The sequence below is a fragment of the Mustela erminea genome, chromosome 5, assembly GCF_009829155.1.
Source record: "Mustela erminea isolate mMusErm1 chromosome 5, mMusErm1.Pri, whole genome shotgun sequence".
In the NCBI taxonomy this organism is placed as follows: Eukaryota; Metazoa; Chordata; class Mammalia; order Carnivora; family Mustelidae; genus Mustela; species Mustela erminea.
Window position 1 is genome coordinate 3,980,367 of NC_045618.1, and position 22,155 is coordinate 4,002,521.

General features: G+C 51.1%; 2 protein-coding genes, 1 long non-coding RNA gene and 1 other non-coding gene across 16 annotated transcripts in view; 2 read left to right on the top strand and 2 right to left on the bottom strand.

The window, feature by feature from the left end:
* FSD2 (fibronectin type III and SPRY domain containing 2) overlaps positions 1-11,610 on the top strand; it is a 42,431-nt gene extending 30,821 nt beyond the window's left edge. For all 4 annotated transcript variants that reach the window (XM_032341987.1, XM_032341986.1, XM_032341985.1 and 1 more), the window contains 5 exons: positions 681-831; positions 2,204-2,337; positions 4,265-4,397; positions 8,180-8,356; positions 10,303-11,610. In XM_032341987.1, coding sequence (XP_032197878.1) covers positions 681-831; positions 2,204-2,337; positions 4,265-4,397; positions 8,180-8,356; positions 10,303-10,555 — 848 coding nt within the window. In that variant the 3' untranslated portion in view covers positions 10,556-11,610. The remainder of the gene's footprint in view (positions 1-680; positions 832-2,203; positions 2,338-4,264; positions 4,398-8,179; positions 8,357-10,302) is intronic.
* A 221-nt stretch (positions 11,611-11,831) lies between these two features.
* On the bottom strand, positions 11,832-19,037 carry LOC116590338. 10 transcript variants are annotated; one of them, XR_004285553.1, is made up of 4 exons: positions 17,810-18,629; positions 16,216-17,567; positions 15,045-15,183; positions 11,832-13,036 (listed from the first exon to the last, which is right to left on the bottom strand). XR_004285553.1 is itself a non-coding variant. In XM_032341990.1 (3 exons), exons 1-3 carry the CDS (start codon positions 19,007-19,009, stop codon positions 14,084-14,086), a joined length of 702 nt encoding a protein of 233 aa, XP_032197881.1. In that variant the 5' UTR covers positions 19,010-19,037; the 3' UTR covers positions 13,357-14,083. The 10 variants fall into 10 exon arrangements, 2 of the variants coding, with proteins under 2 accessions (XP_032197881.1, XP_032197880.1); XR_004285556.1 differs by lacking the exon at positions 11,832-13,036 and having other exon boundaries at positions 13,357-15,183; positions 17,810-18,136; positions 18,554-18,667; XR_004285558.1 differs by lacking the exon at positions 11,832-13,036 and having other exon boundaries at positions 13,357-15,183; positions 17,810-18,136; positions 18,445-18,667.
* LOC116592255 lies at positions 13,866-13,992 on the bottom strand. Its single transcript, XR_004286418.1, has one exon.
* Positions 18,900-20,360, top strand: LOC116590340. Its single transcript, XR_004285560.1, has 2 exons — positions 18,900-19,049; positions 19,252-20,360. It is a non-coding gene; the product is annotated as an uncharacterized LOC116590340 (long non-coding RNA).
* The last annotated feature ends 1,795 nt before the right edge of the window (positions 20,361-22,155 follow it).

Sequence of the window (22,155 nt, forward strand, 5' to 3'; positions counted from 1 at the left end):
TTTCTAGCTGTGGCAGGACCCTTGACTTCGTTTGGCAGGGCAGGAGTACCTGTGTGTTTTTCTTTCACTGAATACATGAAATCTCTATTCCTAGTGTGGAAGGGACATTTGCTTAGAGTTGGTCTCAAAATATCAAAAAGCAATCACAGTGGCGTAGAACCTTCCAATCTCCTTCTGCTCCTGGAATGTGGGAAAGGGATGCCCTGCATCTCGGTCCGTCTGGGTGGCCACAACAGAGCAGCATGGACCAAGGGGCTCATACACGACAGACATTAGTGCTCAGAGTTGCAGAGGCTGGAGGGTCCAGGATCACGGAGCCAGCATATTCAGTGTCTGCCAAGAAGCCTTCCAGGTTCAGGGACAGCGGGCTCAGTTACGGCTGTGTCCTCACAGAGCAGAAAGGGGCCACAGAGCTCTTCGGGTTCTCTTTTATAAGAGATGTCCTCCTCCCCCTCCTCATCTCCCACGGACCCCACAGACCATCACTTTGGGGAATAGGTTTCAACACATGAATTCAGTGGGGAGGTGGGGCGTCAGGGGGGTAGAGGGGTTTGGGAGGCGGGAGGCTGGGGAAATCTCTTTGTGCCAGGACCGTGCTCGTGCTGTCTGGCCAGGCTCTGGGCCCACTGGCTGCGTGTGAGCAGAACGGCTGTTCCTCTCTCCCTTTGTCCCGCACCCAGCGCCTTCCCCTCCCATCATAAAAAGCAAAGAGATACAGAGCTGCGAAGAGGCCGCACTCATCTGCTGGGAGTCTGGAAACCTGAATCCCGTGGACTCGTACACGGTGGAGCTGACCCAGGTGGAAACACCCGAAGCCTCGGGCGTAACCGAGTGAGTCCCGGGGGGCCTTTGCTGGGCACAAGAGTCCTTGATGCCTGACACGGTGACATAGCCCAGGAAGTACATAGGGTTGGAGGGAAGGTCAGTTTGGGACACAGGGAAACCTCAATCTGGGGCTGCTTCCTTTTCATGAGAAGTTGCTGGAACATAGGGGCACCTGGGTGGCTCAGTCGGTTAAGCATCTGCCTTCGGCTCAGGTCATGATCCCGGGGTTCTGGGATCGAGCCCCACATCAGGCTCCATGCTCATCGGGGAGCCTGCTTCTGCCTTGCCCCTCCTACCCCTGCTCATGCTCTTTCTTTCTCAAATACATAAAATCATAAAAACAAACAAAAATAAAAAGAAGTTGCTGGAATGGTACTATTGAAGGTGCATGACACGTGAATAAATGCTTTAAACCTCGGGTTGGCTTTCTCAGCCCTGAGGAGTGCCTCCGCCCAGCCCGACTGTGAGCTCAGTGAGGCCAGGGACTACATGAGTTTTCCCCAGAGCTTCCGTCGACGGCACCCGGAACCTAAGGTGCTTGGTTTAAGGTTTTTTTGTTTGGTTTTTAAGATTTTATTTATTTATTTGACAAAAAGAGAGAGAGAGATCACAAGTAGGCAGAGAGGCAGGCAGAGAGAGGGGGGGGAAGCAGGCTCCCTGCTGAGCAGAGTCCAATGAGGGGCTCGATCCCAGGACCCCGAGATCATGACCTGAGCTGAAGGCAGAGGCTTAACCCACTGAGGCATCCAGTCGCCCCAATTGGTTCATGTTTATTGAACGAAGTGGGAAGGTGCCCCACTGGCCTGGGGCCGCAGCCTTCCATGACCGGACAGCCAGGCCCGGTTGGGTGAGGGCATCGTATCGGGAAACGGGCATCACCCTGAAGGTTTCTCTTTTCCCCTGGACTGAAGCGGGGTTAGCAGTCACAGGACTAGACAGTGGCCGTTATGGGCTCATATTCGTGTCTGGTAGAATTTAAATAAATTGGCTGGGGGCTTCTGTTTGTCACCAACACAGACGGAGGCCTTCTGGGGGCCTGGGGCTGGGCTCGGGTCAGTGGACCCGGCAGACAGCAGGGGACCCATGGCATCCCACCTCACGCCTGCCTCCACTGACATTAGATGCCAGGCGTGGGGCTAGGTGCCCGGGCCCCCGTGGTGGGGAACCTGGAGGGAAGAGGGCCGCACACACCGGGAGTCACAAGGGAGCGAGGAAAGTGGAGTGTGGGGAGGACACGCTCTTGGCTGTGCTGCTGGTGGTCGGAGGACAGGGGTGCGAGGCTGGGTTTAAATTCCCAGCTTCAAAGCAGAGGCCTGGTGCTGGCACCTGGCTGGCTGGCCCCACCGCGCGGTAACCGCGGCTCTGCCTCTCTGCCCAGGTCGGTGGTGGGCATCCCAGCCTGCGAGTCTCTGGTGCAGCTACAGCCCAGGCAGAGCTACACGATGTCCGTGCGAGCCCTCAACATGGGGGGCCCCAGTGCCAGGAGTGACCCCGTGACAGTCCACACCACAGGTACGCACCCAGGCCACATGCCCTCAGGGACTTAAGGGAGCCACCCTGTGGCAGAGCAGAGCTGCGTCACTTCACTGGAAAATACGGCAAGCCAGGCTAGGAAGGGGCTGAGGACATCAAGGCCCTGGGGTCCCATTTTATAGACAGGGGACTGGAGGCCCAAGTCACAGAGCAGTCTGGTGGCAGAGCAAACAGGACAACTCAGGCGTTTTCTCCTTACCCTCAGGGGGGCTAGAGGCTTGTCACCCTGGACTGCGGTGGCCAGACACCTCATTGCTCACATAGGCCACGCGCCGCCCTTGGAAGGGCATCATTATTCCCAGCAGGAGCTGTAGGCCGTGGCCGGTCTCCTGTTCTGCTGTCTGCCCAAGAGTCTCCCAGCCACCCACAGGCCCAGCTTGGCCCTGGCCGCTCAGCCTCTCCCTAGGCCCTGTCTGGCCACAGGGGGTGCCATGCCCCCAAGCCCAGCCCCTTGCCCTGTGCACTTGCCACCCTCCTGTCCTACAAGGCCAGATCTCGAGCGAGCAGAGACATGGCTCGCAGCCCTCCCTAACTCTGCCTTCCCAGGAGAAGCAGGGCGCCCGAGCCCGGGCTCTGACTGGGGCCGTTCCCTGAGGGACGTTGTGTCATTCCATCCACCTTTCCAGCGCCAGGAGGAGAGCTGTGTGATTAATTCCCTGTGTTGCTTCCACACGGTTGGAGAAAAACCAGCCGAGGGGCCACTGAAGTCCCCAGAGCTGGTGCAGGCTCGTGCTGGGATTAGGACTCAGGTTTTTCTCTTCGGTAGGCCCTGGGCCTCCCTTAACCTGGCTGGTCCTCCTCCTTTGCTGTGCCCACCCAGTGGTTTTGAAATGTCAAAGTCTGTCTGTTTCAGTGAAAGGGAACAGAGCAAAAGGGACAGAGAGCCCCCGATTATTCGGTCATCTCTGAATTAGTTTGTTCGTACAGTTTTTATGAGTGTATTTATGAATGAGGCCTCTGGGCGGCTCAGTCGGTTAAGCTCCGACTCTCCATCTCAGCTCAGATCTCCATCTCAAGGTCCTGGGCTGAGATGGTAACGCCTGAACCCAGGTCTGAGATGAAGAGAAGTGACTTGACAGGAACTCGGGGAGAAGAACAGAACTTGGCTAAGACACGGGAGTGGACAGTGAGTTACAGTGCTCTCAAACGATGCATTTTTTTTTACTAAATAATTTGTTCTTAAATCTATTCATACCACTTTGTGATGAGATTTTTGTTTTAACCATGATTTGGGGAGGGCTGTCATCTCCTCCCCTCCCCCCGACAGCCCTAGTCGGAATGTTGAATTTCACTTCCCTGTGTCAGACACGTCAGTAACAATCTCCCTGGTTCCTGTTTCCCCGGCCGGCGGGAAGAGATTCCCACCTGCATACGGTGTTTGCCGCCTCCTGATTCAGAGCCAAGCCTCTGGAATCGGAGGGGCTTGGGGGTTCGAACTGGAGATCTGTCATTTGCCGGTTGATCTTTTTAACCACCTGTGCCTCAGCATTCTCCTCTACGAGGGAGAATAATAGCACCAGTTTCTTTCTTTCTTTTTTTTTTTTTAAGATTTTATTTATTTATTTGACAGGCAGAGATCACAAGTAGGCAGAGAGACAGGCAGAGAGAGAGAGGGAAGCAGGCTCCCCGCAGAGCAAAGACCTCCCCCCATGCGGGGCGCGATCCCAGGACCCTGAGATCATGACCTGAGCTGAAGACAGAGGCTTAACCCACTGAGCCACCCAGGTGCCCCACAGCACCAGTTTCTAAGGGTGATTGGTGAGGCCTGAAGCAGCAAAGACTTGCAAACCACTGCTGGGGGCTGGGCACAGGGAGCCCGGTGTGGGGGGAACAGGAGGGGGCACCCCGCGAGGCTCTGGCTACAAGAGGAGGTGGCAGTGGTGACAGGCTCTTGGTACCTTCGCAGGCAGCCGCTTTCCCCTGAACCAGCACACCTGCCATCCCTGGCTGACTGTGGCTGACGACGGGTTTACGGTTGTGCGAAGCGAAAGGAAAACCCCCCCGAAGGAGCTGCTGCCTGGCAACACCCGGTTTAGCAGGTACTTCTCGTCAGCCGCTCACTGGAATGTTCTGTGAGCCTCCCTCATACTTGCTGCTGTTCAGGAGCGAGTGGGTGCTGACAGACGCCGTCTCGAGGGGAAGCAGTCCCTGAGATAGATGAGGGCCGAGGGGTCTGGTGGGGGGAGGGGAGCCTGGACGGGGAGGGAAAGGGTCCGGCTGGCGTGGGCGGAAGACACACGTGGCCACAGAGGCTGGGTCCTGGGCGGGAGGAGTCCGACCACAAAGCCAGCCGAAGGTCACACTGGCAGGTGACGGGAGAGCAGAAACGAGGACATAGGTCCCAGGGCTGGGCCCCGCGGTCCCTCTCCTACATCGTGAAACATTGTTTTAAAACTCCTGATGGAAACCCACGATGGAGGCTGAACCGGGGTCGGTGGGGAAGACGGGGATTTCGCGAGTGCCTGACCTGGGAGCGGGGGCCGGTCCCCCAAAGACGGGCGCCGTCTGTCTGGCTCTGCAGCTGTTTCCAGACCTGTTGAAAAATCCTTTCTTTATGCCTTACTTCTTTCCACATACTTAGAGGACACTTGAACTCAGGGCAAATACACACTACTGAAACAGGAAAGTCAAAGCAGTGGGAGAGAAAGAACATAGGTTACATTCAAGAGCAAATTCCATTTCCAGGAATTCACGTGAAACATGGCTCTCAGCTTCCCGGCCATCAGGAAGAGACGAGGTCGTGGTGGGTTGGATTTAGAGTCGGGAGGATCTTCCAAGAAGGAAAAGGGGCTCTCCTACGGGGGCCCCAGTGGCCACTGCCGCATATGGTATGCAGCCTCCATGCCCGGGGCCCCGACTCTGCCGGGGCTGGCTCTCCCTCTGATGCCGGCTCCCTGTTGGCCTATCTGTTGTGTGTGCTAGTGCGTTAGTGTGTATACGCGTGTTGGTGTGCACAAGGTACGGTGGAAAGCGACTTTACCCACCTGCCTCTGCCCATTCAGCCCAAGGTCAGGTGGCAGGCAGGGTAGGAAGAGATAAAGGTCTTACCTGTGTTTTTTTAAAAAAAAATTCAACGAAGCAGATTTTGAAGATCTTACTGGCTTTACTCCCTGCTCTCTGAACTGGGCAGCGTCCGGTCCCGCGGGCAAAAAGGAGCACGGAGGAGCTGTGCAGGATGAAAGACTTCCGTGGGCCGAGTGAGCAGGAACACGGATGTTAGAGTGGGCAGAGCAGCCGGCGGCTGTGGCGGGTTAAATTCTTTCGGGGGACAGCAAGGCCTCTCAGGCATGTCACCTCACTTGTGCTCATCAGATGATGACTGGGTAACTGGCTAAGATTCCAGATCTGAGAGCACTGACCTGATGACTTGTCCCAGTTTGGGGACATGGGGCTCAGCAGGACGGGGGCTTAGCCATTTGGGGCCTGTTGTCCTGTTTTCCACCCTTTTGGTACCTGGCTGGTACCAGGGTGATGTGTGTCCCTCTGTCGGACAGCTACCGGGTCGTGGCCGCCCCGTGGTGGCCCCTCTCTGGGACAGGATGCTCTCAAGAACAACACGGGGAAAGCTTTCCTGTAGTAGCTTCCATCCGCACCCAGTCCCCTGAAAACACCCGCCTCTGACCACGCCTCTGCTCCCTCCCTGGCATGTGAACCTCAGGAAAGCTCCCCAGGCAGACAGAGCCTCAAGCATCCCCTGCTCCAGCCCTCGGATGTTGCACTGAAAGCTGCAAAACGGGTTTTGGCCACTGGGGCCTGCACCAGTGGTCTAGCGCCTCCCCTGGAAATATGGGAGAGCTCCCCATCTGGAGTTCTGTTCGCGGCCTTTTGGGGTTCAGCCAAGCTGAGTTAGTCCCAGTGTAGTATCCTGTTACCGGTCTTTCTGGTGCCCTCTGAAACACCGTGCTGGGTGCTTGGGGTAGAGATGAAGGCGCTGTCCCTGCCCACCTGACTCACACAGGCAAGTGGGGGAGACGCAGGTGTCAGGGGCACACCTATGAGAGATAAGGTGGGAGTATGGGCAAGGCATTGTGGGAGCCCCAAGGAGGAAGGCTTCCTGCAGGGGGAAGGGCTGGAAGGATGAACGGGAGTCCTGTGGGCCGACAAGGGAGATTCAGAACCTTACACTGCAGAAGCAGAGAGGCCAGGCCGTTTGTTCGGAGAAGGACGAACGGTTGGGCATGTCACGGGTGCAGAGTCCATAAGGGGAGGATGAGAAGAGGCGGGAAAGATGGACGCGTTCTAGCGCAAAACGGGTTTGCACCGTACCCTTCTGGTCATGGAGAATTAAAGTAGGGGAAGGGACAGGATCAGATTCGTATTTCAAAAGGATCACAGTGTGAGCTGGGGAGATGGGGGAGAGGCCTGGGGGTGGGGGGACAAGGAGACCAGAGAGGAGGCCGTGGGGGCCCTGACGGAATCAGCAGTTGGAGGGCGAATGAGAGGAAATGGACTCAGCAGATCCTTGGCCCGAAACACCACCGGCAAGGAGAGTGGCCGGCTGGCTTCGGGGCGGGCAGGGGAGGGATGGGTCAGGGGCCGTAATCTATGGAGTGCTGATAGGTACTGGACACGTTCCAAGTGCTTTACGTGGATGGTCTCACTGGATCATCACAACAGCCTGTGAGGTCCAAACCGTAATCAGTCCAGTTGATAGATGAGAAAATTGAGGCACAGAGAAGTAAGGGAATTTGCCCAATGCACACTGCTGGTAAGGAAGGGTTGGTGTCAGAGTTCAACTAGAAGCTGAGCTTGTAACCACGGCATTATTTTTCTGTCTTAGTTTGCTGCCTTAGGTTACTGGGTAGACGGTGAGTCTGTTTCCCAGAAGGGAGAAGACATGAGGGGTACCTACCCCACCCCACCACAGCCTGGCCGGCGGGAGGGGTAGGAAGGTCTGAGTTCTGCCGGGGACGTTCTGAATGAGACCGCAGGAGGCTGGAGGTGTGGGTCTGGAGCTTGGAGTAGAGACGGCTTCATTTTACAGAGAAGGATTGAGTTCATGTGCAGTGCCCTTCCCAGAGCTTCGCGTGGCCTTCAGGACTGGGGGTTTGAGGATGTGAGGGCGATCTGGCCATGACAGCCGTCACCCCTTGGACCACCAGGGTCGAGGCGGCTGATCCGGCTGGCTGGTCGGGGCTCCCCTGCCACCCCCGCTGCTCCACGCGTCTCCCTCCCAAGGCTGCGTGCGGGGTCCAAGAGGACGACCGGCCCGGGTAGAGGAGGACCGTTCTTCGGTCAAGGGTATAGGAGTAGCTGCGCTCCCCTGCCAGAACGTCCGAACAAGCTCTCAGGGTCCGTTTGCGGGAGAATTTAGGGCCGTCAAGCTTCCAGGACTCCAGACACAGCCAAATGAGCCCCTGCAGGTGGGCGTCTGCCTTTCCATAGGTTAATTAATTAATTAATTAACTTGAGGTTTGAGAGTAGAAATCACGTGTTAATGACAGCTAAACAAATCTGCCTAGGGATTTGGGGAGCCACCTCGAATTTCGTTTTAGAGGTACTCATGTGGCCAAATCTCCAACAAGAACCTTTCTTTGGAGAATGCTGCCTTGTTGTAAAACAAAACGTTAACTCTGACCTTTTTAAGTGTAATTGTTCCTAGGGGCGTCTTGGAGGTGGATTCTGATCATCTGCTCTTTGCTCTTCTTGAGACATGAGTCCCCATCTTCTGCCTGTGGGCTGCCGCTTCCCACGGGAGACATTCAGAACACCGCCCTCCACATGTGCAGACCACCTGCTGACCGCCCCAACAGCTGGCGTCCCTGCCCAGCATGGCCAGGCTGGGCCGCCCCAAATCACACGTGCTCCTTTCTAAACCCAGGTGTGTTGCTGTCATGGGGAATCTAATTCCAGTCCGAGGGCGCCACTACTGGGAGGTGGAGGTGGACGAGCAGGCCGACTACACAGTGGGCGTGGCCTTTGACGATGTCCCTAAAGAGGAGGACCTGGGAGCAAACCGCCTGTCTTGGTGCATGAGGCACAGATTTGCATCATCGAGGTAAAGTAACATCTGGAAAGCCAGTGTTAACATTCACATTGCAAGAACAGATCCGGAGGTCTTAGTAGTAATAATGAAGGCCTACTGTGTGTTTCAGAGGATGTTTTAGGGTATTTCAGGGGTCCTTTCTAGTCCTTTTCCCTAAAGTCCAGATGAGAAGAGGAGCAGCAGCTTTGGGTGCTTTTCTTTCAGATAAAAATAGCTAAAATTTGTGGAGAGCTTGTTCTGTGCCAAGCACTGTTCCACACTCTTAGATATTTTATCCTATTTCCTTCTCAAATCTATTATCCCATTTTAAAAACAAGAAAGCTAGGCCTTCCAGCGGTTCAATAATCCATCCAACATGGGTTTTCAGAGCTTGGAATCAAATCCCGGCCATCCGGCTCCAAAGACAGCATTCTTCGCCACTAAGTGACTTGTTTTCCCTGTTTGAGTCATGTTATTAAATGCATACACGTTTGATTTGAAGCCTCAATTCTCTTTCAGTGGGAAGACGCTTAATAGTTAGGGCTCATTCTGGTTTGCTTCTCCTGCAAAGCACTCTGTCCTGTAGGCATGGACTAGTTCTAGAAAGCTGGGGAAATCCCAGGAGGCCCCCCGGCCAGTGGACATTGTCAGACTTAGAAAGCCACTGTTGCAACCTCCCTTTGCCTCAAAAACTGTAAAACTTCCCACCACTTTCCCAGCACCTCTTTGTGGGACCTCTGACCCTCACTGGCTTGCTGAATCCTATTAACGTCTGAGCCGGTGTTCTCTGCCTATGAGCCTCCATCACGGTCAAACACTGTCTGTCATGCCCGTGCATTTGTGGGAAGACCAGCTTCCCCTGTAAGATGGCTGGACTAGAGCTGACCCCACTAAACCTCAGGCCCAGTTCGAGGAATACGAGACGTACGAGGCACCGAGCCACAGGGTTTCTTTGGATTCTGCCTCAAGTAAGACTAAAAATCAAAGGGTCCTCTCCTAGAAAGGTAAGAACGAAGGGCAGAGAAAGACACTGTGTATGGGGGGTGGGGGGCGCGGCAGGACAGAACACAGAAGAGGATGGAACACGAGACAGCATGGAAAGGCAGGTCAGAAGCCAACCCCGAGCTAGAGCAGTTGCACGCGGTCCCACCCAGAAGGACATGTGAGTGAAGAGATGGAGTTACCAGTGGAGGATGAGGATTGGGTGTCCTAGCTGACTCCTATTTCTTGCTTTAGTCTTGCCTCTGCTGTGCTGGAAGGAAGCTAGAGGGAGGGAAAGCTTCTGGTGGCTGCTCAACTAAGAAAAGGAGTCGGGGGGAAGATGAGGCGAGATGGCCTGGCTTGCTCTCACGCTCGAGACTATTCTGAGTGTCCCCTTGGGGCTGTGGACCTGGCCCTGAGCTCTGCAGGCGTCTGTGGGTAGCAGGGGGATGAAGTCCCCGCGTCTGGTCTCGGTGCCAGCCATTTTCAAAGCACACGGGCCACAGAGCATGGCTGCTGTCGCAGCTAACGGTGACCGGCCCCCGGGCAGCCGTGCTAAGGCTGAAGGTTTGAGAACTGTGCCTGAGTACTTGTGCACACTCTCCCCAAAGGCCCATTTTATTACATGAAACATCAGGAGGTTGCCTGTTTCAAATGTCTTCATTATGAAGGCTTTATACATCCGATCCTTAAAATCCACAAATTTTTAAAATACCTATTTCTACACAAATTTTGATGCAATAGGAGTGTATGCTACTATATGTAAGGTTTTTAGGTTAAGAGATTGTTCAAAAACAAATTAAGGAGTTTAAAAATATGTCTCAGGGCGAATTTTAGAAAAGAGATAAATAATTTTGGAAATGGCCTGTTTGGGTAGTCAGTTAATAAAAAATAAAACAATCACAGGAGTATGTGAATAAAATTAATAGGAAATGCTGTGTAAATAAGCCCTACACAGAATTTCTGAAGCTCTGTTATATCAACACTTAAATTTTCAGGCACGAGTACGAGTTCCTGCACAACAAGACGACTCCAGATATAAGAATAACAGTGTCCCCAAGGAAGATCGGCATTCTGTTGGACTATGAAAACTCAAAATTGTCCTTTTTCAATGTGGACATTTCTCAGCACCTTTACACGTTCAGCTGTCAGCTCCATGGATTCGTGCATCCCTGTTTTTCTCTGGAAAAGCCTGGCCGTCTGAGGATACGTAATGGCATTGCAATGCCCACGCACATCGCTTTCTATTAGACCGTTCTGATGCCTGGCTTCCTGTTGTTGTGTGGTCCCTCCCCTCCCAGGCGCTCAGCCCTCAGCCCGTGGGCCCAGGCACTGACGCACCACGCACCCGGTCCCTTCGGCTCCCGCTCTCCTCTGGCAGACGGGTGTGCTGACGCTTGTCTCGGCGGACCTGGGCTCTAGGCCCTCGCTGCTGCCCGTGTGATGTTCGGTGCGTCCCCACCAGGCCCGGCTGTCACGTGAGTGCTCTGCCAGCGTGAACCCAGAGGTCCTTCAGGTGGTCAGGCCGTAGCGGTCTATTTTTTTATAGGCAAAGTATCTGAATCTCCAAGGCCTCCAGAGCTCAGGCTGAGGGCAAGAGAATGGGAGGGAGAGATGCGACACCGGCGCTGTCACCAGCGGGCGGGAACAGACCTGCAAAGACGAGGGGCCGTCCACAAAGAAGAGCAGGGAAGCCATGCGCCTTCCCCTCTCCTGTTTTCCCAGCACTGCCGGCGCTGTGATGAGGGTCTTCCGCTGCACACTGTGACGCTGTTCCTGTCCTTCACCGAACCCACCTGCTCAGGCTTTGCAGTGCCCTCTGCCACGCCCGATTCCGTGAAGGCGGGTCGGGGTCTGTCTTGTTCATCGTCCAGTCCCCGAGGGCTACCCCATCATGAACGGTTCCCACCGCCTCTGGGATGAGTCTGTGTCCTCTCCGTCCAGCCACTGCCCGTGGGTGTGCTCTCCCTGCTCTTCGGCTGAGGGACGGTGGGGCCCCCTCAAAACCAGCACAGGACATGCGGCCGGGAGACACCATGGAGGGGAGGCGGTAGGAAGGCACAGAAGGGCCCCTGCAGCTTGATGGCAAGACGGGGACACGGACTACTCCGTACTACCACATAGATGCACTTTCACTGCATCGACGACGGGCCGGGGAATGAACGAGGAACACACAGACGTGAGTGGCAGCTGATCCTAGGAACCGTCCCATAAAGAGACCATCCCATAAAGAGAACCAGGTTCGAAATCAGAAGACCTACACTGGATCGCTAGTCTGTCGCTGCTTTGCCTTCAACCTTAGAAAAGTCCCACTTGGGGCACCTGGGTGGCTCAGTGGGTTAAGCCACTGCCTTCGGCTCAGGTCATGATCTCAGGGTCCTGGGATTGAGTCCTGCATCGGGCTCTCTGCTCGGCGGGGAGCTTGCTTCCTCCTCTCTCTCTCTGCCTGCCACTCCATCTACTTGTGATTTCTCTCTGTCAAATAAATAAATAAAATCTTTAAAAAAAAAAAAAAAAAAAAAGAAAAGTCCCACTATCTTGAAGCACTCCTGTTTCCCTATAAACAGAGAAAAAAAATAGTACTTGTTTCATAGGACAGGAAGATTCCCAGTGACCATGAGAGGGCACGACAGTACAGGGCGCACAGCGAATGCGCGGCAGCTTGTGAAGACAGCAGCCCACCGAGACCCAAGATGAGCTCTGGTGGGTGGTCTCCTGCCAGCAGCTCTGGGACTTCTGGCCTCGCTTCTCTCGTGCCATCCTGTGACCACGGGACCTGGCCCCGCTGGCTGCATCCCCAGTTCTCCAGCCCCGGAGTCTGGCCATCTCTCAGAGCTCTGCACACAGCACCTCCCAGCTCGCAGAGCGAGTGACTCCATCTGTGAGGCAATTCGCAGAGACCATTCTGTGTCCTGCCCTGTGGAGGCCTCTCAAAGCAGACATCACCTCATCACTTCGGGTTTTCTGTGAACTGAAAAGGCCTTGGCTCTAGAATCTTCTGTTTTCTAGCACACTCGAAGTCCGACAGTGAACACCCCTCCTGTCTCCAACTCGGCCTGTGATGTGAGCAGCAGCTCAGATTCCTGACTTCACAACCCACCTTGACAGAATCGCAGCTCCTTAGTCTCACACGCACATGCACACGCACACACACGCACACACACCTGCCTGCCACGCTGCATCACTGGCCTGAAATCAGGAAGGTACGGCCCGTATGAGCACAGACGGTTCAGGTTACAGACACACACGTGCATCCAACCCTGTTCTCAGCTCCAGAGGCAGAAACTGCAGTAGGAAGTAGGACATCACAGATAAGGCAAGTCTGAACTCCGGATTCTAGCAGGCTTTATGAAATGTTTCCCGTGTAATACGGACATGTATAAATGATAAAAACTCGACACCTATATAAGGTCTGAGTGAAATTTTTATTTGATCAAGGAAAAAACAACTAAAATTGGCACTGAGCATTGACATTTAAAATTCACTTAATTTACACAAGGCATATGAACAACTTAAAGCATCATAATTACTCAGCATAAAAAACTTTGGTTTAAACATGTTTCTTCTGCAAGAAGAAAAAATTAACTCTAGAAAAGAACCAAACAAAACTTTTTTTTTTTCTGTAAAATATTCCAGTTCCTAAAATATCACGAATAATCTGCTGAAACTAAATTTTAATAAGGGGCAGGATTTACCTCAAGGCCATGTTCACTTGCAACCCCGCTGATAAATCTGTTAAAAAACAAAACAAAAAGGATTTTTAGAACATCAGACAGTCGAGGCCACAATCCCTGACTGCAGTTAAAACAAAACATGTCAGTCGTTCTTTCCCTACGTTCACCTGTCTCACTGTATAACCCTTGAACAAATTATTAACAGAAGCTTTGGCTTCCCTCAACAAAGGAGAGTGAGAATATGTAAAAAAAAAAAAAAAAAACACAGAATCTTAGTGTCACTAACATGGGTTTAGTAATTCAGGATAGTCTGATTTGAAGGCACCTGAGATAGGACTAGAAAGTTGGTGAGAGACTTGGGATATAAAATGACACTGGTTGCTGATAAAATTAAATTGCCTTTTATTTGGAAACGTGTATATTTAATAACTGACTTCCTACTGGTTCAGACAATGATATGCAATCACTTAGACACATTCAATAATATTTCAGAAGCACGTGCTTGGTGATCAGTATCAAGCAGAGCGATTATATGGACATCGAGGCCTTTTCTGCACCACTCCCCACCCTCCAGTATTTGTCAGAAGCAGAAGCTCCCGCGGCTCACACGCTGGCAGCGCGAGTCCCTCTGACACAGCATTCCGTAACGCAGACTCTGCTGGTCTCCATACAAGGAGGCTCAGCTCCCAGAAAACTTGCTGGACTCCCTGAAGGCTGCACCACGGGAGAGGTCCTCCTTCCACTTTCCTGAGCAACTTCTCCAATTTCCAGCCCCGCTCCTATCAGTTCGCACTGTGAGAGTTTTCGTGGATCCACCTTCTCCCACGCTTTCTAATCTAATAATTTACTGTTCCTATTTTACAGTAAGACGACTCGAAGTGCGTAGTTGCTGTTGGTAGATAAGTAGGTCTTGAATTTATTTTGCAAACAAGACCTGTTCTATCTACCTTTTCCTTTAGGAGGCTAACAGCAGAGTCGGCTTGACTTCAAGGACTCTGTTTTCTTAGTCTCCAGAAGACCAAGTCCAGCTTTTAAAGCATGGTCCTCTAGCGTGTCAAGAATGAAAGGAATGGTCATCGATCACTTTTAGGTAACTGATGACTTTTCAAGTTTTCAGAGATTTTTCTTCACTGCAATCCACAGTTAAGGAATCTAAATTCAAGATGAGAACCGGTGGTTTGGGAAGATGACTCCATCCAGGGAGCAAGTCTCCTAGAAGGCACATGAGGATGAGCTGGGCACGATGCCTGGAGGCAGGAATGACGTCAGAGTAGCTCCGGCACAGGTGCTGCTGCCCTGCTTGCTTTCTGCTACTCCCAACCCCAGGAAACAATCGAGCCCCATTCACCGATTGATTGCTTTTTCTTCATCTTCCCAGACTTTAACACTATCAGGTTCTCTGCTCTGTCTACTCAAATCCTGGCGGACTCAAACTGTCGTTGATCTGAATTGTGACAATTGAGCTACACAGCGCGCAGCTCAGACAACAGGCAGCCATGCATGCAGAGCCCATAAAAAGGCTTTTGTATTATGAACTTAGATTCTCCTTTTGCGGTCTCCCTCATGCTCATTCCTAGGCCTAGATGTGGGCTTAAGAGATGCCCTTAAATTCCAAAAGACGTGTCTGAGTCAGGAATATAATCCACTTGCTAGGAAAGCACTCAGTCAACAAAACCTAGGTCTCCCAGTTACGCATTTTAAGAAAGGAACTTTGTTTTTTTAGAGATGGATTTCCTGAGTACATACACTGCTTCATGGTCAACCTGTCATCTCGTTCTGCCACTCAGAAAGCTTCCTACCCTCTGATTTCTTTTATACCCCAAACACCCACGTGATGAAGGAGGAAACAGGGAGAGAGAAAGAAAATAAGAGAAGTACTACCCGAAAGCAAGGCCAAACCTCTGAAGAAAGGCAGAAGATACTTGATAAGCCACAGATGCCTAGGCAGGAATGGACCGACCTGTTCTTGTCCCATCTAATCCCTACGTAGCTCAAAGGTCACTTCCTGGAAGCATTTCCTCCTAATTCCTCCCTCTCCCAGGCTGAGTTCAGTGCCACACACTCACCTCTTTTTGAGTGGCATATTGCAACCGGCAACCTGTGTCGGCTCCACTCGGCTGCAAGCAAACCAGAGGCAGGAACTGTAGCTCCTCCCCTCCAAACCATCAGAACACGGACGCGATGAGGTCCGCAGAGCTCATTTACCTGGAAAGAGGTTAAGAGACATCAAACTGTCTCCCAAATTAAATCTCTTCATCAGAAAGCAAAGCACTTTTAAATTATGTGTGCTGGGTGAGGAGAGGGAGATAAAAAATATTCTCAGCCTTTCTGCAGTCCCCACATACCTAAGGGTCCACCACAGAATCCCACTAGTAACAGCGACTTCTGACCTGGGAGGAGGAGGAGGAGGAGGGGGTTGACAAGATCTGACGCGTGAGGAAGAGGTTTAGAATGCTTTCTTCCCATCACCACAAGACATCACTAACGCTCACATTTAATATTTATTGCAGTTTTTACTATTCTTAGGGAGCCCATATTTTAAATGCTCTGAAACATCAATTCGGTTTTTATGTCTGGAGGCTGATGAGTAGAAGTGAAGGCCCTGACAGAGCCTGATCGATTGCACGGCACATCGCACCACGGCTCCCTGCCGGTCCTAGAATCTAAGACTTTCACAGAGAAAGGACATGCTGTAAGGTTAACGACAACCCCAGGGATGTATAAAGACCGCAGGTGATAACTTCTCAAAGGTCAAGTGTCTTTTAAAAATCATTTTATGGGAGAGATTTCCTCCCCCCTCCCCCCAAAAATTGTAGCCAAACTTATTTATCAGACACAGGGTGAAAATCCAAATATATGGAGGCACCTCTTATTCTTGAAATCTCCTTTCCTAAAAAGTTGATGGTATTTTCAGACCCTAGGTTTCATTATTTTAAATTGGAATACTCTGGGGACACGTGGGTGGCCCAGTCGGTTGAGGGTCTGCCTTAGGCTCAGGTCATGATTTCTGGGTTGTGAGATCAAGCCCCATGTCAGGCTCCCTGCTCAGTGGGGAATCTGCTGCTCCCTCTCCCTCTGTGCTCTCTCGCTTTCCAGAAATAAATTAGTAAATATCTTTAAATCAGAAAACTATATTCCTAGCCCTTGAAAGAATGTCAAGCCAATCTCCCCAAAATAACTGCATATAACTCTACCAAGGATTTCTGTAAAATCAAAGGCATTTTAAACACCGATTACCTACTCAGGTAATCATTATGAACTCAGCAGTGAGTACATTTCTGTGCAGTTACTAATCCACTGAAAAGTCTCAAGTTCTGGCAGTGAGAGAAGGGAGATGCGTGCAGACCGTAACGTGCTGCGGTCACTGGAGGAGAAGGTAAGAGCTGAACAGCCGGGAGAGTGAGTGGAATAGAAACCACCTACAGCCTGTCCACGTCTAAACCCACCGAAGGGGTGGTCTTCTCTCCTCAGCCCTCTCTAGTAGTCTGAAGCGCTGTCTGCAGCACTATGCAAACCAACAGGAGGAAAGGAAAACAAAATGGAAGATGTGTTCCTTGTGCCTGGAATTATACGGGCCCTGGAAATAAAAGACTGCTCCTTACTGCATTTTTAAGGTAGTATTTCTGCCCATGTCACCATCACTTGCAACAGCAACCATGTCTACATCATCTCAAGTTTCTTGGGAACATTTACGCAGAGCACTTGTTCTCAGGGCCTGGCTCTCGTGGAGGCCCAAGACCCTTTCAGAGGCTCAGTCAACTCGAAACTACTTTCATCATTAACACTGAGACAGTATTTGCTCTTTTCACTCTGATTCCATGAACAGACAGAGCAGAGTTTGACCAGACGCTACACTATGTGAGGACATTCATCACGGACAACAGTATATGCTTGGATGTTCTGGTGATAAAAACGTTTCTCAGTTTTAACTTCTAATACTAAAAATAATGTGTTTGTGTGTGTGTGTGTGCACGCACATGCATGTGTATGTATATGTGTGTATATGTATGTCCCACATAAACAAAATCTCTTTGGAATCCTCAGTAATTTTAAAGGAGGGTCCTGAGGCCAAAAAGTTTAGAAGTTCTTAATACAGAGCGTCCATGGCTTCCCCACAATGAAGGTCTAGTTGAGTGAGTTCCCCGGTAGTAAGAGTACACCCATGCTTTTCAGTACTTGCTAATGTACAAGCTGTTCTGTAGAACTCTGAGGCGTACACACTTTCTTCATTTCCATTTCAAAATACGAGAGAGATGACGGGACAATGCCCAATACGGATAAAGAGCGTGAGTACCAAATGCAGTGTTACCTAAGACAGCGGAGGCCTGACTGCAGGGCACCCGACAGCGTCTCACCTAGACTTGGGGTGAACTTACAGGCTCACAGTGGCTGGTCCGATTCAGATGGCTTCCGAGGTAAGCGTTTCCACGGGCTGTGACAGCAAGTTCTCACAGGGAGAGCTCGGACTGTAAGTAGTTAGCTGGAAGTCTCGCGGGGCGGGGGGGTGGGGGGGGCACGCATCCGTGAAACTCAGGCCTCTAGGAAACGACAGAAGGGACCCGACGGACTCCTCTCCAGCTACACAGCATCTGTGATGTAAACAAATGGCTGCACCTGGGTGGCTGAGTCGGCTGAGCCTCCCACTCTTGATTTCAGCTCAGGTCAAGATCTCAGGGTCAGGCGATCGAGCCCCTCATGGGGCTCTGCAGGGAGTCTGCTTGAGATTTTTCTCTCTCCCCCTCTACACCCTCTAAAATAAATAAATAAATCTAGACACACACACACACACACACACACACACACACACACAGTTCTAACTCCTGAAACATACCGACTTTGCCTTTCTTGGATTCATTCTGCACGGAAAGGTCAATCCCCGTCTTCACTCCCTTAAAAAGACGGCTTAGCAATCCAAAAAAACAGTTCAGACGTGGAGGACAAAATGATGGCCTGGAGATGAAGAAATCTCGCTCCTGCTCGTGGCTCTGTCACTAACGAGCTCGGGGACTTTCCGCCCGCCTCCTCTCACTATGCTTCGATTTAAACTGAACCAAGGGCGACGACCCAGACGGCTGTTCCTCCTCCGACACCAAACGACGTTCCCGGCGGATTTAGGAAGCTTAAGAATGACCTGCCGGGCGTTTGCGTCTTCAAATTCCTGCCACAGGTGCCGCTGCCTCAAGCGGGAGTCACCGATTCAAACCGCCTGCTTCCGTACAGGCCCTCGCGTCACACCCCTTAAGCGACACGGGCCACCACGGATGTGGAACTCAGCTACTGCATGATCTTTCCTTCAGCCTTACTCCGGGCGTGTCTCTCTCCCTCCCACACACATCCCCACCGCAGCTCCGCGAACCACCCTGCTGGGGTTTTTTTAGACGAGGTCGAGAAAGCTGAGCGCGAGCTCGGAACGAGACCCAGCTCAGTGGAGACGCGGACCCCGCGGCAGATACGCCGACCGCTCACCCCTGCGCCGGTTCCCCGCCATACCCCCCTGAAACCCGACACACCAGCCAGCCTGCCTACTAAGACACTGTTACCGCGCGCCCCGCTGGTGGCCAGAGAGCAGCCTCACCACACGCCACGGACGAACCCGCCCCTCCCGCGTACATCGCGGCAACGCCTCCTCTCTCCTTCCGGTGGAAAGCAGCCCTTTCCGGTTTCCGGTCGTGGGGAGGAAGTCCCGCCCCGCGCAATAGCGCAACACAGCGGGACGCGCTGACGCGACACAGATGCGCCCGCAGATGCGAGTCAGTGGCGGGGTAGGTGGGCCATGGGACTCCTGGACTGAGGTCGCAGTTGCTGGGTCCCCGGTGGGGAGTGGGGAGAGGGCAGAGCAGTTCAGCGGGGGCTGGGAAAGCGGCTTGGAGACTCTCGTTTCCCCAAGAACTCGCTCCTTCCTCCCTGAGCGTCCTTCGGAGGATCGAGGCCCTTCCCTCGCCGGCTGCCGCGTATTTGACTCAGTTTCTGCGTTCCGATTATCTGCGCAGCCGCGTACCCTGCAGTCATAATGGTTACGCTTACTGAGCATTAGCTGTGCGTCGTCTCGGAGCAGGAGCTCCTGAGCTTCGGTAATTCCTGCCGACTACGGTTGCCCACTCACGAGAGAGCATGAGTACCTCCATAGCTGTCAACTGGACTAGGGACATAGCGCTGTTGCGGTTAGGAAGACAAATTACAGATCAAAACTGCCCTTGTTTTAGTTTCCGAGGGGTGTCGTAACGAAGCATCACAAACTGGGTGGCTTAAAACAACGCGTTTATTCTCTTACAGTTCTGGAACCAAGAAGTCCGGCATGAAGATGTCAGCAGGATCATGCTTCTGTCTGAAGCTGTGGGTAAAAAGGTTTTCTTGCCTCTTCCTGGTTTCTGGCGGTGACCAGACATCCTAGGAATTCTTGGGGTTGTAGCTGCATCATTCGTATCTTAACTGTTCCAGCAGATGTTTTTTCTATGTCTCTGTTTCTCTAAAAGGACAGAGTCCTCCGGGACAAAGGACCACCCTACTCCAGTGTAACCTGATCTTAACTAATTGTATTTGCAATGACAGTTTGCAGGTCAAGTCACGTTCTAAGTTTCTGGGAAGGACATGAATTTGGGGCGGGGGTGGGGTGACACTGGCTAGCCCCCTATAGCTGTCAAAGAACTTGAGAAGTTGGCAAGCCAGAAGCTGAGGATTTGCTGTAGTTCGCAGGAATTCAAACGTAGTTCAGTTGGATCCAGGAAGTTTTTGTGGACATTTGAGCTATTGCCTTGATAGGTGGGTAGGCTTTGGATGTGCCGTCATAGCTCACGCCCAGCGTTCTGGGCAAACAAGCGTCACAGACAAGGTTGAACGTGAAGTAAGTTGGGTTAAAGCAGGAAGGATCTTGAATAGAAGCCAAAGAGTTCGGACTCTCTTCTGTCTGTAAAATGAGAGTAAAAGTGTTTTGGCAGAGAAGTTGTGTTTTGAAGATTAATTAGTAACCTAGTCAAACCTGCTTTGTGTTACTTAGTCCATTTAAGAAGTCTCAAATCCTATTCTCTGAGCATATCCTGTTATTTTTCATCCTGGTGTCTCTGCTCCTGCTGTCCCTTATTCCCGGAGTGCTGCCATCAAGGAGAGTTGTTCAACCCATTTTATGTTTGCAACCCACTAATGCCAAAACCTGACCAACACAGCACAGGAAGAAAAAACTGCCAAACTCCCGTAAATACAAACCCCTAAAATAAAATATTAGCAGATTCCGTTGTTCCCTCCATCTGGAACCAAAAAGATTTTATCCTGGAAATGATACAACATTAGAAAGCCTGTTTCTATAAATCACTGTATTAATAGTTTAAATCTGTATGAGGGTTAAATCTGTATGATCATCTCAGTTGATAAAGTGTTTTTTGAAAATATTCAATATCTCCTTTGATTGAAAACACTTAGCAAAATGGGAATAGACAAATAGCAACTTGATAAAAGGCACTTGAAATAAACTGATACTAAATTTCATACTTAATGATAAAACAGTAGAAACATTCCACTAAACTCGGAAAGAAATCAGACTCTGATTTCTCTCAATGCTGAGTTGAATCTCAGAACAAGAGTGACACCTGGATGATTAAAGGGGGTACAAACAGGGCTTCTGTGTGAGGGATACTGGGGACAGCGCCTGGATGCTCGGTGTGAGGAGATGTTTTTTAAATGAATTCAAGACACTTGTGTAAACATAGGGGCATTAGGGAATGAGAGAAAGGAGACCCAGTTTGACAGCAGGGGCTTGCTGCCAATGCGCCAAAAGACTGCTCGGGCAAGTCACTTAAATGCTGTGTCCTGTGTCTGGTTTATTTTCTTATAAGTAGTTATCAAAAGAGTCACTTTATATTTGAAGCCATTCTCCAATCCAGTTCCAAAAGTGTAACAACTAAACTAGTAAATTCCTGAACTCAGTTCCTCAGATCTCAAAATGACTTTTCCTCTAGTTAAGGCAGTTTAAGGACAGAATTAGGAGTTTGAACTTTACAGTTAAGCTGCCTGAGCTAAAAATCCTAGCTCTGCAACAGCTTAGCAGCTGTAACCTAGTCTAGTTAATGAGCTCGACCCGGTTTCCTCACCTGTGTAATAAGCAAAGCTACCCATATAAGCGTGTGACACAGAGCTGGCATACACACTCTCAAATTGTTCATGAGTTCGGTCGTTACTATCAGAAGAGACACTTCTGAGTAGGTACAATGCTGTGGAGTGAAATGTGCCTTCTCCCCTGAAAATATGTATGTTTAGAAAACATTTTTCTTGGGGCACCTGGGTGGCTCAGTGGGTTAAAGCCTCTGCCTTCGGCTCGGGTCATGATCCCAGGGTCCTGGGATCGAGCCCCGCATCGGGCTCTCTGCTCAGCGGGGAGCCTGCTTCCTCCTCTCTCTACCTGCCTCTCTGCCTACTTGTGATCTCTGTTAAATAAATAAAATCTTAAAAAAAAGAAAACATTTTTCTTTAGTATAGTTGACAGTTCTACTTTGGCCTCAGGTGTACAATGTAGTGATTCACTTCCTCTGTAAAAAATATGTATGTGGTCTAAAAACTTGTAATTTTAAGCCCCAACTCTCAATGTGTTGGTATTTGGAGCCTGCTGGTAGGGAGCCTGCTTCCCGCCCCCCCCCCCCCCACCGCCTGCCCGCTTGTGATCTCTGTCTCTCTCTGTCAAATAAATAAATAAAATCTTAAAAAAAAAAAAAAGTCAATAGATCTCTCTACTATTGTATCAAACTAAAGTATTGATAGGAGAAGTAAAAGCAGTGTAAAATATTTACGCCAGTGGACTCGCTCAGTTGAAGATAATGGAGGTGAGAGTCCAGGGAGACTGAGGCAGCTAGAGTTTACAGGACAGTGTACCACTGAGGAGAGACCTGGGTAGGTCAATATAGAAAGTGGGTTCACATGGACTGTTCACCAGAGTACTGATCGGCTCCTATGTGAGGAAACGTGATGCCAGAAAAAAAACCACCTGAAAGAATTACGCAGAAAAAGTAGTGCCTATTCCCACCACCAAGACTGGAAAAACTTGTAAGTCATTAGGCATTGGGGAGAGTACTGAAAAAGTCTTGCTTCATTCGTGGGGAATAAACACCCCTAACCTAAATACAGTTCTAGTCCCACCAGACAAATCTTAAAAATAAGACCAGAAAGGACTACATTCAAAATAATTACATCTTA

Excerpts from the sequence above, each read along its gene's own strand:
- LOC116590338 (XM_032341989.1), bottom strand. The coding sequence starts at position 19,009 with ATGCTCAGTAAGCGTAACCATTATGACTGCAGGGTACGCGGCTGCGCA. Across the intron at positions 15,184-18,553 it reads GGGTTCGTCCGTGGCGTGTG|GTAAATGAGCTCTGCGGACC; the intron begins GTGAGGCTGCTC and ends ACCTCTTTCCAG. Across the intron at positions 14,582-15,044 it reads AATATGCCACTCAAAAAGAG|GGCATCTCTTAAGCCCACAT; the intron begins GTGAGTGTGTGG and ends TTGGAATTTAAG.